The sequence below is a fragment of the Prinia subflava genome, chromosome 4 (genome assembly GCF_021018805.1).
Source record: "Prinia subflava isolate CZ2003 ecotype Zambia chromosome 4, Cam_Psub_1.2, whole genome shotgun sequence".
NCBI lineage: Eukaryota > Metazoa > Chordata > Aves > Passeriformes > Cisticolidae > Prinia > Prinia subflava.
Genome location: NC_086250.1, coordinates 3,813,839 through 3,831,973, shown reverse-complemented (window position 1 = coordinate 3,831,973; position 18,135 = coordinate 3,813,839). Strand labels below are relative to the sequence as shown.

General features: G+C 40.8%; 1 protein-coding gene across 1 annotated transcript in view; it reads right to left on the bottom strand.

Moving 5' to 3' along the window:
* Positions 1 to 18,135, bottom strand: part of PIK3C2G (phosphatidylinositol-4-phosphate 3-kinase catalytic subunit type 2 gamma) — a 181,164-nt gene that overhangs the window by 26,402 nt on the left and 136,627 nt on the right. The window contains exons 27-30 of the mRNA XM_063395184.1: positions 14,796 to 14,988; positions 14,106 to 14,227; positions 9,741 to 9,849; positions 1,677 to 1,752 (exon numbers count right to left, since the gene is read on the bottom strand). Of these exons, the coding sequence (XP_063251254.1) occupies positions 1,677 to 1,752; positions 9,741 to 9,849; positions 14,106 to 14,227; positions 14,796 to 14,988 (500 nt within the window). The remainder of the gene's footprint in view (positions 1 to 1,676; positions 1,753 to 9,740; positions 9,850 to 14,105; positions 14,228 to 14,795; positions 14,989 to 18,135) is intronic.

Sequence of the window (18,135 nt, the reverse complement as noted above, 5' to 3'; positions counted from 1 at the left end):
TCGTTTGTTACTTTCCCCCGTGTTAAACAAAGGCTTTGCCCTAAGTCTAGAAGTGAAGGATCCAAACTATAAAAGGCAGAGTTCTGGAATAGGAAAAGATTAATCCCCCTGAAACCTCACTGCTCAAGGCTAGAGACACACAAATTAACCTTCCCAAACCACGTTGTGACCCTCACCACCAGTAACTACACAGTGAGGAACAGACCGGGTTACCTGACACACAGTTTTTATCAAACACCCACTAAACACATTCTTGCCTCTGTTTCTTCATTCTCTTCCTTGATTTTGCTGTCACTGACAACAAAAATAGGTGGCTCATCCTGACTATACTGGCTCAGGACACCAGTGTAGAAATTATGATGTTGCAAATTATTTCTCAATTTTATTATAGGTTCAGTTGGTGATTTTGCATCAAATCTTTACACCCAGATTCTCTGTAATAATTAGGCAGCTGAATATTAGTGACACACCAAAATTATTCTGGGACTTTAACTGCCTTGTGCCTCAGCTCACTCTGACATCTGTATCTTTGCTTAAAGACACCTACGGAGAGATGCAGCCCATGGACCCAGATTGCACTTTCCTAACACCTAGGACATCTTTGCATTATCTCCTTGATCCTTTGTAAAAGTTAGAGCAACCATTAGTAATTTTCAATAGTCATAATGGGTTTAATATGATAATGGCATGCCCTAATCAAATAAACTCTGCACAGGGGGAATCTTCAAAAGGCTGAGAAGCCAGAATGGGATTTATTTTGTTCTGATGGATTAAAAAACCAAATGGTCCCAGCAAAAGAGATAATGAAACCTCTGTCTGTAGAGGGATTAAATTAACTTAATGGACATGCAAACTAAATATGCAGGGATAGAATCCTTTCTGAAATGTGGAAAACTGATGATCTTGGAAACTATCCTATCACTTGGAGTACATAACAACCAGCTGAATTGTTGTGGTGCAGAGTGCAGCTGCAGCCTCCTCTATGAGGTTTTGTTTTGCCTCAAAATTGAGTACAGATTATTATCGGTACACAACGAAGGCAGTGGAAGACAATAAACATTCAGAGTTTACTTTTTATGGTTTATGCTTTGGCTTTTAGTGCTGTAATGTCAGAAATTAGATTAAATTAGGAGCTGGACAGAAGAGGAAAATGGGTTAAGTATTTAGATAGGCTAAGGGAACAGTGCAGCATCTCATTTAGCAAAAAGAGAATTACCACAGTCATTAATAATGTATGCCTAAGCATTAACATAATGTTCTGTTATTTACTTGCTCCACTCATTGTGAAAATTACTTTAGAAGTCACCCCTGATTTTCTTTGCTTGTGCAAGCACACATTGTGCTTTGTCATGACTCACATCCTTTCCTCCAAAATCTTTGAATATTTTGTTTCGTAAAACAAGAAACTTGCCACAGTTTGTGTAAATCAACTTTTGCTTTGCATATGAGCATGTTTATTCAAAAAGAAATGAAGCGAGGCTGAAAGGAATATGAGAAAGAAATCTACAGGTGACATTAGTAACATTTTCAAAGACCTTGAGAAATCAGTAATTATTTGTTGGCCTCCTTGTATCCTACAAAACCCAAACCATCTAAACACTTTAGACTCAGCTTTGCATAATACTATCAAGGATTATCATTTCTTAAAAAAGAAATAAGATTGGTAATCCACATACCTAAGGTCAGAGATGACGACTCTTCTGCCAAGGTATTTTTGGACCAGTTGAGGAAGAAGCCGAGTACAAGCTCATTCTGAAAGAGAATACAAATACTGTGGGTAATATCATATGCTGTACCCTGTTCCTTGTATCATTCCCCTCCAAGAATCTTGCTGGTAATTTTTAATGCATATATTAGAGTTAGAGATAAAAGGGAACTTTTCCCCTCTGATCAGGAGCTGGGAACCCAGGGAGGGCATTCTGCTCAGGCACTGGCAGGTCGACGGTGTCCCTTAGCACTGTCCTTTAGGGATGTGCACTGGTGCCTACCTGGCCCCTTTCTGCCAAAAAGAAACACTTCCAGACAGCAGCGAGCTGCAGGGGCCAGAGCTTTGTGTTCTTGCTCCATCTCCAGTAGCCCAAGATTTGTATCAGCATCTGCAAATACTTGGACAGAGCAGCCCATCAGTGAAACAAAGGCAGGAGAGCTGCTTTGCTGTGAGCTGTGTAGTCAGCAGGAACCTTGCCCTTGGCACGGGGCTGACCCCACGTACCTGACCCCGTGTGTGCCTCCCTGAGGCTCAGATATTGTGCAAACCTCCCTCCCATGGCAGCTTAATGGACACTCACGCTGAAAAGCTCCATACACGCTTAAATCCTACCAGAAACCCACAGGGAGAGAAAGGCATGATCATATTTCACCATCCTGTTTAAAAGAGTAATCCCGCTTATGTACTGCTATAACTTTTATTTTTATGTACTGACCTGTGCTGCTCCAGTGAACATATATAACAGGTAGTTACATTCAGCTGGAGAGAATTAAAACAATAAACCAAATCCCCAGATTTCAGTATTTTGCAAGGTAATAAAAACGTGAATTCTTAAATGGACTCTTATGACTCTGAATCAAAGCTGGACAGTAATTGCATTTTATTAGCTTTTCATGAAGCCATATTTCAGAATGGCCATTCTTTAAGATGGTTAGAATTGTTGCATTCATGCTGATGTTACTTGCACTGACGCTGTAATGAATGGGTAGGACAAGAGACTTTTCAGATTCCAACATTAAAATGTCACCATTGTTTTTTTCCAGTCAGAGGAAAATAACGTGTCTCTTACTGGCAAGATGTACTTCATGTAGTATTTGTGTTGTTTCAATTTGACAAGATGTAGCATAATTTGTGCAAGGAAAAGAGGAAAGGAACAGGGTAGTGACAAAAGCAGCTAGTGAGGAGTTAACATGTGGTTACAGCAGACAGAGGAACAGATGTGTATGTTCAGTGGAGAGATAAGATTTAGAAATCTGGATTTATTTTAACAGTTGCCTTTGTTTTTTTCACTCTACTGTTTGGAGTTTTTCCTCCCACACTGATATTTTCTTTAAAAGAAAAAAATCAGGAGAAAAATAAAAGAAGAAGAAAGAAAAGAAAAACCAGCATAATTGTTTTCCTTGAACTGAATGACAGATCTTTAAGTTATTAGCAGTGGACTGCCAATACACCTGTCTGTACTGAGCATGAGTAATTGCTCTCTCATCTGGTGAAGACAGCTTACAGGGGAAAGCCCATACACCTGCCACAGCTTCCAGCAGCTCTAAACAGCAGAGTTATTCCCTGGGGGACCTTCCCTCGCTCTTTCAGCACAAGTCCCAAGGGTAGGAAATCTCCAGGGCTGAGAGTATATTTTTGGTAGCCCAGCCTTTATTTGACAGAATGAAAATAAGCAGAGAAGCTTAAGTGGCCCTTTGACTTCAAAGATCTTGAGAGAAGTAGGCAGGAGGTGGAAATAAAGATATACAAACTGACTTGAAAGAGAAATAAAAAATTCCACGCTGAGCAGCATGGCGTTCTCTGTGCTCCCTCTCCACCTACTCTTTCTGCAATAAATGGAAATGCAGCAACCCAGAGGTTTGTAAATAGGAGATGCAGGGACTGTTCAGGCAATAATTCCAAAAATCTCATTCTAAAAGAGAAAAGGCTGAAAAAAAGGGACATTTTTGGTTTAAATACAGAAGTGGAATCTTGCAGAACTCCCAACAGGACTAAACAGGACAGGCATGGACCCTGCTGGTGCCACAGATGATGGCAAAGCTTTCCTGGCCTGTGGGCCCATCATACCCAGCAGGTCCTGCAGCCTGAGGACAAGCAGCAAGGCTGATGTTAGCAAAGGAATGCAAAAACTTAAAGGAACAGATCGTGTGGCAGGAGCAGATGCTGCAGGTTGTCAGGACAAAGTGCTGAAGAAGCAAGGGCAGATGTCTCCTGGGTGTTTGTGGAGATAAGCATTCTGCACACTGGTTTTTAAAAGACAGCAATTTCCCCCTGACCTCTGCTAATCTGCCTGCTGCAGGACTCCACCACTTAGATTTCCACCAGAAAATGTGTAAATGCCTTATGTGTTCCCCCTTTTTCAGCAGACCTCCAAAAAAACACACTGAACTTTCAGGTGATTCCTAAACGTGTGAAACTCCACCAGCTGGACCCCAGTGAGTGTGACTGAAGCACAGAACTCAGCGTGCAGAACTCCACTGCTAAATGGAACCAGAGCTCTCAGAGCTTTGAATGTATGAGCTATTTTAAGGTGGAAACAGGGTACATTTCTAACCCAGTAAGTGACTGTGGGTGGGAATCTCAGGGACCCCAGGATGGTCTTGGCAGAAAGGAAGGCACTGAGGATGACCACAAGCACTCACTCACCCTTTCCCCCCCCGGAACCTTTAAACCAGCAAAAAGAAATTCCCTAAAATGCTGCATGCCTAAAGCTTCTTAGGAAATTCTTCTATCGTTTGTCTAACCATTCTTACCCAATGAGACAACAACCTTCAAAAACAATTCTGATATTTTTGCAGGTCACCTAACACTTTAGCCCAAAGAGGAGCAGACTGGTGTGTGTGGTCAGTCTGGCTAGAACTCACAGACCTTTTTTCAGCCCTTTAACTCAAAAGGGACAAATTCCACCTTTACTTGCACTAGGATACAACTGAAATAAAATATTTCAGTGGCCTGGGGGGGCTGGCACAACCCTGCACTACTGCAGCATGGTGGAATTTGTCTGCTGCTCTCCATCAGAGACTAACTAGAAGAGCCCTCTGCAGTTTGTGAAACACAGCCAGATTTCAAGCCAGATTTAATTCTGATAGAAAGAAAAGCAGCCTCCCCTCTGCTTTTAGCTTCGTTTTCAGCTGTTCTCAAATAGATTTGGGGTCGGAGAACACCCATGCTCCTGTCATCCTTTAACAGGATGGAGAATCAGCAGGAAAGAAAGAAACCAGAAAAAGCTGACCTTGGTGCAGCTGTTATAACTTCAGGAAAGGACACTGGAAGAGAGAGGGCTTTGAACCCTCCCCATTTGGGCTCTGCTGGATGCCTTGCCACAGGAGCACAGGCGTGGTGGGAGTTCAAGGGACCCACTTACCCTGGGAACACTTTTTTTTCCCCCACGTTATGTACCTTCAGACAGGCACTGGAAGCTTTTTTCTCGTGTCTGCAAATCCCAGGGAGCACCAGTGAATAAAACAAAAATGAAATATGGGAAGCTCTTATCAAATTGATTACTTTTACAGTGTAAAACATTAGTCACCCTAGAACAATGCCGTGGTCCTGGTTTTTACAGTGTGCTTGAAAATGAGTGAACATAATTTACAATCATTTCCATTTACATCCTCTTTAAAGTCCTTTTACAAAGCCTATAAGTCACTATAAAGCTGTTTATAGAACCTATCCACAGCTGAAACACCACCACTGTTTGCTTACCTGCCTGCACAAGGTTTATCTTCACCTCCAAAGTCCTCAGTTAATTTGGATACTTAGAAAACCTTTATAGACTCAAACTCCAAAACATTTTTTTTTTTTTTACTGAATAACCTATGGTGCACCTGCACTTATTTTTGTGTTTGACACTGGGGCCAACCCCAAACTTAATTAAGGGAGCCTCACCCTGCTCTTGTGTCTTCACAGTGCACAGTCCTGCTACAATACAGCCATAAAATGAGGAGCCACTGGGGCAGCCCTGATTTACAGGATGAGATTTGGGTTGCCCATCACTCAGTTGGATTTGAGTAAAACAGAGAAAAATATAACAATGGTCAGCAGCTGTCTTTTGTCACAGACTTGTTTTATGCTTTGAGAACTTATATTTTTGTCCTCTTCCATGCTACCAGCTTTCAGTCCAGTATCTCTTGGTGCTTCACCTCTTATTGGTGTTTTACCATTTAATGGAGCAAACCTCAAAGTTTCTGAGGATTTTTGAGAATTTTGCCCTGAAGATCTAAAAACTCAGGTGTTTCAGTGTATGCAGATGATGAGTCAGACAGCAGTGGTGCAGCTGGCCCAAAACAAAATTTTCTTTTGTTGTGATCAGAAATATTAACAGTGGTTTGGGACAAGTAGAATGAAAATTAATTAAAATAAAATAAATAAAGTGCTGAACAACCTATTTTTCATCCTGACCTAATTGACTCAGTATGACAATGAAGGTGCATCAGCTTCTGCATGTTAGTGATTGATGTGATGAATACAGCTCGTTCATGAGCACAGTCTGGTGAAGGAGTTACTTATAACAGTGTTAACCTGAATTTAAGAAAGGACTCCTATTCTAGGAAATTCTTCAATAAAAGTAACTAAGTGAGGCTTAGGCTTAAAGTAAATCACAGACTTTAAAAAATGCCTTGAAAAAGGAAGGACATCAGCATGTTTAAGCATTTAAAGTGGTCCAAGAACAAATATTTCCATCAACTGATGTTCCTGCATTTACTGGAACTGGCACTAAAATTCAGAGAAAGAGGAAGAAAAGGTTTCTGTTCATTAAAGAAGGGTTTGAAGAAACATTTAATTCCATTTCAACTCCAGTGCAAATAAGAAGGCAGCTGATTTCCTCCTCTCCTCCCTCATTCCAACCATTTAGCAGAAAAGGGCAATGACATTCTGACCTTCTCTTAATTATAATAAAATTTTCATGATCAGAACTTAGTCTGGACTAAAAGGCTTGCACTTAAGGCATGACTGAGGAAGGAATTAGGATGTAATCTGATTCTTTCTTCATTTCTAGGATTTATAATTACTTGATTGGTTGCACCAAGCATGTATTCAGTCCTGTGTGGATGGACTAAATTCTTCAGAGCAGAAAATGGTGCCCAGTCATTTAGGGTAATGTGTTTACAGTGATTACAATTGTTACAAGGGTATTTTATAATGAAATAAGAGCTCTTCTCCCTGTCTCAGACAGTTCTCCAGCCTACTCTACAGCTACCGTACATTACAGCTACAATTCAGCATAAAGAAATGACTGTGAAAGTGAAAGGAATCCTGTTCTTCAGGCAACTGATCTTCCTTGCATTCTTCACAAATTTATGAGTTGATTATTTATTCCTAGACAGTTTTACTATTTCATAGGAACGACAGTTTGATGATTCTTGAGAACTGACAGCTCACTAAATGGTTTCAGCAAGGCTCCTTAACATTTCAAGAAAAAGGACAAAATTGACTGCAAAGTTGTCATAGGCACGAAAAGGGACAAAATAATTGTATTTATTTTTATCAAGAAAGCCTCCTAGCTTGGCTTTATGCTCAGACTAAAGCCAAGATGACACCACAATATTTTCAAAAGAGTCATGCCAAAGTGAAAAGTTAAAAAGAAGGGAATACAAAGGAAATTAGCCACCAACTGGTCTCCTTGTTCTAAGTGGGTCAGAACACGTCAGTATTTTCTAAATTTCTCCCACCTCCCAGCAGGAGAAGCATATTGAAGTAAAAATAATGATTCAATGGTTATGGAGTATCAATAACTTTAAAGGTTATCATCCAGAATTGCAGGTTAGCTGCACGGGGGCCAGCAAGATGATTTCCCACACGCAGCAGCACTTTACAGATGGAAACAATCTGCTCATTCCTCTCCTTGTTATCCCTTGCCCTCCAGTACAGCCCTCCCAGGTACAAGATTGTTTTCTTCTCCTCATGGTTCAGCCCTCCAGGCTGTACCAGACTGGAAAATTGCCCCCCTGGGCTCATTCAATGCCTGTCCCTGAGAAGATCTGTCCAGAGTTATCTCCAAATACCTCGGGCATGGTGGTGTTCTAGAGCTGGCAGGGTGTCCCCAGCTCAGGGTGTCCCCAGCTCAGGGTGTCCCCAGCTCAGGGTGTGTGCACCCACAAGGGGAGGAGGGAGGACACTGGTCCCTGGGGAGCCCCTGGCCAGCTCAGCCTGCTCTGGCTGAGCATCACCCATGGAGCAGGAGGCACAACTGAGCTTCTGTGCATGACTGGGAAATGTTTCTCTGACTGTCCCAGTCTCATTTTTCAGCTCTGGATGAGGCCTCTGCACAGCAGTGCTTGGCCCAAATTGAAAATCCGTGTACCTTGCAGCAGTCCAGGGCACAGCAGAAGATCCTCAGCTCTTCATTTCTAGGTCATGGGCTTAGATCAGCTTTTCCTCCTCTGACCAAAAGGTGCTAATGTAAAATAAACCCTAATGTCAGGGTAGGAAAGGAGCCAGAGAATCCCTAGGGTTGGGAGGGACCTCTGGAGATCATCCAGGCCAAGCCTGCTGCCTCAGCAGGGTCACCTGCAGCAGGTGACACAGGGAAGTGCCCAGGTGAGCTGGGGATGTCTCCAGGGAGGGAGACTCCACATCCTCCCTGGGCAGCTGGTCAGTGCCCTGCCACCCTCAGTGTAAAAAAACCCTGCCTGGTGCTGAGGTGAAATTTGTGTTTTATTTGCACAGCAATCCACCCAGACTTGAGCAGATTATTTGGCAGTGTCAGTCAAAGGAGCCAAGCACCCAAGTCAGCTGTTCATACCAAATTATGTGTAACTCAGTGAGACAAAAAGATTTTTATTCTCTTTGTAAACCTTCTCAGTTTCAACTCAGGGCTCAGAATTTACATTCATATTAATAAGAAAACTCCTGTTTGTTTTACATGTGGACAATTTCCCCTTTAATCTCCATTACAAAGTCACAGCTGGGAAAGTTATATAGATAGGCAGCAAACATTTTTTTGTTGTTGTTTGCCTCCTGCAAGATGTTTGAGATTTTGGAGAGCAAACATCCTGTCATGGCCTGTTTTGGCTGTCCCTGCTATGAAACCACAGCAGCTCCAGTTTGTGCCGTGGCCCTGAGGCCATGGGACACGACAGGGCTCACTGGCAGAGGTCCAGGCTGTGCTGCCAAGTGTGGAACAGCAGGGTCAGCCACGAGCTCGTGCCTGGGCTCTCTGGGATTTACTGAGCCTCTGTGCCAGCCTGGGGTCTAATGTAAAACACCATCCTTTCCCTGCCTGACAGCCTTCCTGACAAAAGGCTGCTCGCTGGAGGATGCTCCTTTCCCTCAGACCCCGGTGTCACTGTCAGTAATTGACTGTTCAGCTCCTGAAGTGATGCAGCATCAGGATTTTACAACTTCTGTGGCCCCTTGGCTGCTCTCAGCCTTGGGTTTTGTCTGCTGAGGTGCACAAGGCTTTGTGCTGGCCCAGACACTGAAAAGTCAATGTTTGCCACCATTTTGGCTTTCCTTTTTTAAACAGGAGAAGAACCTCAAGCCTCAGAAAGCAATAATGAATAAAAAATGAGAAAACACCGATCTTAATGGACACAGTGCATCATTCTGATATTATTGAAACATTCTGGGTTAGGTCTTATGTTTGCAAAGCTATTTCTTCTACCTGTTAAATACATTTTGAACAGGGTATTTCTGGGCTGAAAGAATGGAACTTTTCATTTAACAACTGTCAAAATCAGACTTTTCAATATTTCAAAGCTTACTTCTTTTTTTAGACATTACATTCCTCAGAACCTACTCCTTACTGTCAAAAATTCAGTGAATCACTACTTTTCGATGGCAGCAAAGGAAGAAAAGTTTTTCTGAAAAATGCCCTGCCAGGTCTAATAAACTATTTCTCAGTCATACTTGTCTTTGTCTTAAGTTTTGATGAATGCTGCAATGGCTCCATCCCAAAATGCATCATTAGAAGATATGTCACTTCTGTGTTGTTTTTATTTCCCCAAGACAGGCAATGGAAAATTTCCTGAATCTTTTGGTAAAATGCTACTAGAAATCATGTGCAAATAAAAGAAATATTGGAAATACTCACATTAGCCAGCTTCCTGGAGCCACTTAACAGCTGCTTCAGATAGAAGTTCAAATCCTTCACTCTTTTATGTTCAAGATCCGTAAAAGGTAAATGCCAGGAGTGGGGAAACCTGCAAAAGAAGAATATTTTTCAGCAGAACTCTTGTACTGTATTTCCTGAAAATATTTCCAGCTCTATTTAACAGAAGAAAGCCAAAACTTCCTAGGAGGTTTTGCAGGTAAGGGAAGGAATTCACTTCCTTCTAATAATTTGCTGCTAAATTGTCTCATACTGAAGCGTTTTTCTCTCTAAATAATTAATATAAAAAGTAAGTAAGTAAATAAATAAACAAATCCTAAAAGCCACTTCTTTGCATTTTATGGTCTCTAAATATATCTAAATAACTGGACCTTTATGATCCCAAGGAAACATTGCCTCTTTGCACAATAGATCTCTGATCTCAGCCCAGAGTTGACATATCCTTACCACAGAACATTGAGCACCAAAGCCTTACAGCAACAATGTGACATTTGATGAATATATCACTGCTTGCATTTCTACCTCAGCTATTTAGAGTGTAGATAAGGTTTTCAGAACAGGTCCCTGATCCCATTACTAATTTCAGGTACTAGCATAATAAAAATAATGTATGAAAACAAACGGCAAGCACACTAACAAAATCAACCCCAACAAAAGCAATAACAATAAAAATAGCAAAAGAAACGTTCTTGCTGTATTTTTATTAAGATGAATTTAATTTTGGGTTAGTAAATAAATTATACACGCATAGAATGGCCTTATGTCAATTTTCAAATACTTTGGTAGTTGAAAATGTCAAAACCTCCCATTTTTTTACTTGAATCATCTTTGCATTTTAGAGACAACGCGTATTAGATCAGTCAAAAGGTTAGAGTTTTAACAACACACATAATCAATTTATATTAACCTTGCCCTGACGAAGGGTATTTATCTCCCAGGCTGAAGGAGCATTAGAAAAGCTATCTGTGTTAAATTGCACATAATGGGCTTTGTGATACGGACTGCTAATAGCAGGATTCATAATTAACATTATGCTTTATGTCCTCTAATGTGTGAGACAGAGAAAGGTAGAAGTTTTGATCTGGTTGTATTTCATGTCCCACCACCACCACTGTCAATAGTCAAGCATGTCTTGTTTACAAACCTCGTTTTTTTTTCTGCTATGAGGTTTTTTTATCCACTAGACCTCAACAGGTATGTGAAGGGTTCAGACAAAAGGACCCGTGTAGTTTGTGATACCCTGGAAAGGGACACTTGGCCAGCCCTTAGGAAGGCAGCTGCAAAATCCTGGAGGGAAAAACTCAGGGCTGGTGTGACTAAATTTGGGATTAAACCAGGAGGGGCCAGGATGACATCAGCCTGCTGCATGTCTGTGTGAAATCCTGATGGTTCCTGCCCATGGCCCTAGAGGATCAGGGCTCAGTTAGGGGCTGCTCAGATGGACAGGAAGGGGGGAGCCCTCCCTCCCAAAATCACAGTGGCAGGACAAGTAAGGAGGAGGGAAAAGTGGCATGGCCTTGGTTCATGACACGTGTGAACAGATTAAAATAGATAAATAAAGAATAAGTGAATTAAAATAGCACAGATTAAAATAGAGCCCAGTTCATGTGGCACACAGAGGCAGCCTGTGAGGGTTCTGGTCCCTTGGGGCACAAAAGGACTGCTTTCAAGGGTGGCAGAGGAGAACTCTTTAAAATGAGTTAGTGTATATAACACAAAGAGAGGGCTCTGGCTGGGAAATGCAGATGATGCATCCAAAGCACAGTGGCCAAAGAGAGGACAGAGCAGCAGCTGATTGATAGCACCAAAAACTGCTGGAGTGAAGGACAATATGAACCTTGTGGTGGCACTGAACCCTTCTTTTAGAGGGTTTCTGATGGATGGTGTCTGTGCTGTGAGGGGCCCTGCCCTTGGGAATGCACTTGTGTTAGGAAAGGTGAACTTTCCAACCTCATCCTTTGCATCTGCTTGAAATGGATCACAAAAATATCAACTTGCACAGAGTGCAAATGTCCTGCACAGCACATTCCATTTCCTTCTTGTCTGAACGTTGCTCTGGGTATAAACTCTGCCACCTACATGCTTTGTTGGGCCAAAAAGATTTTTGGCACTTTGCAAAACAGTAACTAAACACAATTAATATCCTCTCAGAAATCAAATGAGAGGGATGGTGCTAGAGTGCAAGGGCTTGCTTAGGGCAGCTGTGCTTATAACTTTTAAATATGGGCTGAATGAACACATGTCAATAGCAAAATTTTAGATTCTGAGACCTCTGAGCCTTTGCCATTTGTTTCTTACAATACACTCAGTATTTAGCACTTGTATGCAGCATTTTCATATTTCATTGTTTTCTCCTAATGAGACATGAATATGTACAACTCACAGAATCATTACAAAGCAGAAGCCAAGTCCTTTCTGTCAGCAGTTCCAATTATTCTAGCAATATTAAACATTTAACTTTTTAATCAGACATTTTTAAACTGATTTTGTGATTACATTGTGGAACAAGGCTTTTTCCTTCCTTTGAAGCATCTGGCATCAGCCAGAGATGGAGCTTTGCAGCACACAGGCAGACTAACAGTCTGATATGGCATAGCAGTTTCAGTAATAACTTCCTATAAAGAAATAATTAGGTTTTTATTACTAGAATAAAATCTGGGATACATGAAAAACCTCAAATTAATGAAGTTCTGTTAGAACACAACGCAAAATTTTAGCATTGAAGAAAATGCCTATCAAAACCCATTATAAAATGGATTGTTTTAACACAATCTTAGGCAAAGATCCTGCAGTGACAGGACACTGCTGGGACTGAACTATGGCAATAAAGCACTGGAGCTCCTAGAGACAGCCTCAGTATACACAGATTAACCCTCTGTGAGTTCTGAAGCGCTCTTCAGCTGGGAAAATGTTGCAAAAGATTTTATTAGAGCTAGATTTATCTGAAGAATGACTAGTATTATTTTTGAAATTCACTATAGGGCTTCGGAGGTTTATGCCTTTTAGAAGAGAAATGTATTTTCTTTCAAAGGGCTCTGCTCACCACAGGAAAAATTCATGAACAGGTACTTGTTAAATATTTTATTTTACAGCCTAATGGTTAGCCTGCAAGTATCTCCAAATCAAAACCATGATTCAAACAATTTCAGTGTTTGTTTAGTGAAATTTCAATTCTCACCAGCTGCTGCAAACCATTTCATGTGAGAAAGCCATAATGAATCAAATAGGAGTCAATAAAACCCCCTCAGGCAGGAGACAGATTCTCTAGAATTAACTAACCTTAGGCCATTTTTTCAGAATGCTTCTCACGAGCTCAGGGGAATATCAAGTTTGGATCTGAAATTTGTGGACTTTTAAGTTCAAACCATGTTGTTTGTGGCTATTTACTTCATGTCAAATCCAAAGACCTTCCTCTTTTTCAAGCATATCACTTGAATCTCAGCTTGGTTCAAGTAAGATGCTTATATTTTGGGCCAGCTTTATGTTTTTTTTTGTAGATTGAGCTTGAAGAAGGGCTTGTACCAGGTGAGTCAGGACTGTCTAACAGAGGATTACTTTGTACTCACTGGTGTATGCAGTATAAGGTATATGATATGTGTAGAAAAAATAACTCCACTTCCATTTCTAAAGCCATGGACAATCATTACATAAGGCAAAGCTGGATTATATAAGACAGAAATAAACCATGGGACTCACTACCCCAGGAAACTGTAAAGAAATAACATTCAGAAAATGAAAAGCAGGAATGGACATGCACATGGGTAGAAAGTAATATTCAGAATGATTGCAACTTATGACAGCAGATTTTTCAAAAGATATTAAACTGAATAATGTGAAGCACAAAGTGTTGGGCTTGGGGGCAGGACAGGACCTAAGATTATTGTGTATTTTTCTGCTGGGGGTATGTGCATCATATTGTAAAATGTTCATCGTGGTGCAAGAGTCAGAGATTTCTGTTCTGTCCCACTGTGAACATTCTTATGTTGCTTTAACATATGGATTTTGCCATAAGTTTTGATGAACATCACAAAGAAAATAAAAAACTATTAAAGATGCTTTTAATGAAGTCAACACCACTTAGTTTTTAATTTCAGGAATAATTTTGTCAGGCCCAAGCTGTTCCCCTTTTCTCCTACCGTTAAAAAGAACAATAAAATCTAAAACTTAGACTGCCACAATGGTCTGTGATTCAGTTTCTTCTGGGGCTGAATAGAAGGCTTGATAGAATGTGTCTCTCTGCCTTTGTGTTTCTAAAAATACATCTGCTGTGAATATTCTCACAGCTTTATCTGAGCACAGAAGAGAGAACCACTTAACAGCAGAATAACATTCACTAATATGCCTTACTCTGGGAGGGCATGAGATGGGAACTGCTTCTGGAGATGGCTGTGAAGTTTTGAGAGCTGGTCGAATGATTTTTCCACGAAGGTGACCACGTTGCAGGTTTGCACCACCTGGATGAGATATACCTGTGTTGGGGAAAAAAGGGAGGCAGAGCAGAGAAGTGATCAAAGAGACAAATTTAGAAAAAAAAAAAAAGTACAAGAAAATATATAAGGTGATTTTAACAAAGAAAAACCTTCCTTTAATGTAGTGCCAAGTGCCAGAGAATTCAGTTTGTAATTCACAGTCTTTGCTGCACAGAAAGAGAAACTTGCCTGGGTAGCACACAACTCATACACTGAAAGATCACTGCAGTGTGTGAAAACTAATAGTGCACCATTAAAGCATCATATAACAGCCTCCAATTTCTATTAGGCTTCCTAATTTTGCGCCATGCTTTCCTTCTGGATGCTTTAATTAGCTCTTGATTTATTTTTCACTGTAGGGAATGAACTGTTCTCCTTAATGGCTCCCTGCAAATATCTGTCTGCCTGGTGTTTTTGCTCTCTGCTTATGGCACCACTATTCATCCCACGGTGCTTTTAATGTGGCACAAGCACATCTTCTGTAAAGGAAGAGGGAGAGTGCAGAAGTTCTTGAGAGAGTCATTAAAGATCCTGGGAAATGAGGGCAGGCAAAGAACAAGACACTCACGGGGTCGGGCTTTTTGCTGAATCCCAGGATGGTGGCCCTGGCGATGGACCTCTCTGTGTGCAGCACCATCCATTCCTGGGGGACACTCTCTGGGGATGGAGGCTTGGCACAGCTCCCCACTGACATCTGGACAAGAGTGTGGATCAGGTTGTTGAGTTTAACAGGAAAGCACTCCAAACTTTCCTTTATTTTCCTGAGGAACGAACAAACAGAAGAGACGCTATTTATGCCTTTTTTTTTGACCTCCTTGACCCCTCTTTTTATGGATACGAGTCCAAAAAATCCCAAATTCTAAAGCCCACCTCATATACCCACACACAGAGCAGTCCCTGGGATGAGCAGAGGACTTCCATTTGTGTTCTGAGGAGTCCCAGGGTTGAGCAGCACGTGTTCATTTTGCCCAGCAGGACAGAAGGCACCAGTTTTGATTGTATTTATTTTTGGTTACACTAACCTCACATGGGCTTACACGTGTTTGCACAAGGCTCTTGGATCCAATTTGTGATTTAGCTGAGCGTGATGTGCTGCTAAATCCTCTACCTAGTTCTTAAAATCTCCATCCCTGTGGAACTGCTTAAGATGAATTAAAAAAAAAATAGAGAGAGAGATTTTCTCCTGGTATCTCACTCCATCTCATCCCTGTGCAAGGGGAGCCAGAACACTGTTTTGATTTCCTGGAGTTTTGAGATCTTTCATCAGAAAAGACACAATAGATAAAAACACCCTAGATAAACATGCAGATATGCACTGCAAATGTGAAAGTGAACTCGACTTGAGAAATAACACTACAGGATAATCACAGGGCTTTGAAGAGTGAGATGCAGTACTCATTAGAAAGCTCATTGCTGTCTTGAATTCAATTGCTAATTGAATTTTTAAGACCTAATGACTTCTGATAGTATTTTTTTTTTGTTTCTCTGCTTATTTTGACAGCTCTCTGAAGATATCCCATGTCTGTTCTGATGTTATAGAACAACAACCCATTAGTCTCAAGTTGTAGGCAACAAACCAAATAGTCAGGGTTTTGCTGTGTTTTCTTTTCCTTTTCTTTCTTTTTGCTGCCAGTTTTGGATTATATCTAACTAGGTTACAAGGGCTGGCAACACCCTTAACCACCTTCATCCTGCCTTGCTCAAAGCTGAGCAAATGCTCCACCTGTCATTTCAAATTAGATTTCTGTTCATGGGTATCTGTGAGTGGGTTGGAATGCTTAGTGCAATCATTTGAAATCAACTCCATTCATCACATTAGCCTAATTTCCATGATCTCAGATGCTCTGGCTAAAGTCTGTGGCTTCACAGATGAAACCAAACCAGAAAGAATGAGGAATATTCTACCTACAGGTGTCCCCCCAGCTCACCCCCCTGAAATTCAGATTTTATTCAAAATAGTGCGTGAATTTATCATACATTAATTAAACTGAGGAAAGATGTATGTGTTCCTCTTAATGTAATACAAGAAAAGGTACCTCAGAATTGATTTGGTTAATTATCTTAATTATTAATTACATTCTTTAGAAACAGATACAAACTGTTTAATAAATTAAACAAATTAACACTCTGATGTAAAACAAGAAAACAAATCTCATTTCAAAATATTAGTACAAAATCAATTCAGTGATGATTAACCAGGCTGCATCAGAGGTGAACTCTCCCCTTTTAACTCCTATGTGTTTAATTTAATGTGTAGTTTAAGCACTTCCTAAATCACTGAGACATTGGGTTATAGAATCAGTAACTGGCCATAATATAGCAGAGCATTTAGGGAATTTGCCACATTGCTATAAGAGGCACGTTAACTTTGCAGCTAAACACACTGAATTTTAATTTACATAAAACAGGCCTCAGCTTGTAAATTAGTACTAATTCAGACATCATCACTACACAGAACTGCCTGATACCAAACTACCACTATTCCTTCCATGGGTCCATTAGGCTTGTAAAATACTTTTAAAACCCAGATTGCTAATCACATACTTTAGATCTAAACAGAGCCTTGTGTTGTCACTGTTGCAGATTTTCCCCGTGAGTTATTTGAAATGATTACATCTAAAATCAAGTAAGAACAGAAGTATAAGTTGTTTTCTCCCCCTCTCTGCTTTGCCTGCATGCAGTCCTCTTTGCTAGGACAGAAAACATTTGGCAAACCTTATTAGATGTAATCACCAAAGAATTCAAGGCCTCTTTGCTATTCTGATGCCATCTCAGAACGTGTCTCCTCAGCAGGGTGGAACAACTCTGCTCGTGGCTCTATGCACTTTCTTTCAAGGGCAAAGTGGTTTAAGGAAACCCTCTCTCCCAAAAGCTGCTTCCCATGCATGGAGAAATGGGGCACATCAAACCCTTGTGTCTCACCTTTTTGAGATTTTGCAGTTTATTTTTGGCCTGGATTAGTTCAGTGACCCAGTTTAGCACATGGTGGTACCTGGTTCCCCTTTCTGCTGGCATTTTTAGAGTTCATCCCAAGGACCAGTGGTGGAAGTTTCTTCTTGAACCCTCCCAGATCCCCAGACACCTTCTTTTCTCTAGCCACATTAAGCTTAGCAATAGCTGAAAGAAGTAAGGTCATGGGTATTTGTCAAAATCCTCCTCTTTCTCCCTGGCCATTATCACCTTTGCCTGTGCCCAAAGCAGGCTCTGCCATCACAAAGTTTACAAAAAGTTTCTTATTTATTTCAGAGCTCTGGTAGCCCAGACTACATAGAAAATTAATGCCTGATGGTCTAGAGACAGCTAAACTAAGTGAACAGTCAAAGGGTATTAAAAGCACAGGTTAATCAGAAGAAAACAGGAAACTGTCATTAACTAGAGTAGTATTGGCAGTGGATCCAAATATTGCCAACACAGTTTTCAGAGAGAAAAATGCTATTTTCCACATGACAATAACTGTTTACCATGCAGATTGGTGTCTGACCTACTTCTCAGAAAAGAAAGTTAAATATCTGGGATTATTGGAAAGTAATGACTTTCTGCTTTCCACCTGCTGAATTGACTTTGAATTTCAGATTTGGCTTCAGTCTTTCTACAGAGCTGTCAAATTACAGTATCAGGTAAAACATGAACAGACTGGCTGGCTGCTTGTGTAAGAGGAGATGGATGAAAACTTTGGCTAACGTTTCCAGGAGTGACTGGTGGTATTTTGTGACTTTAGTTTTAGGAAGCAGACATTCCCTGTGGGACAGGTATTCCGAGGGCTGGTGCTTAGATTTTTCAGGACACACCAGCCTTTGTACACAGCACATACAGCCATTATTACTGACTAGTTATTAAGGTCTTATTCTTGGTGGATATTTCTTTATCTTTCCTGATGGTATCCTGCTTCTCATTTCCATCCAGGCCTG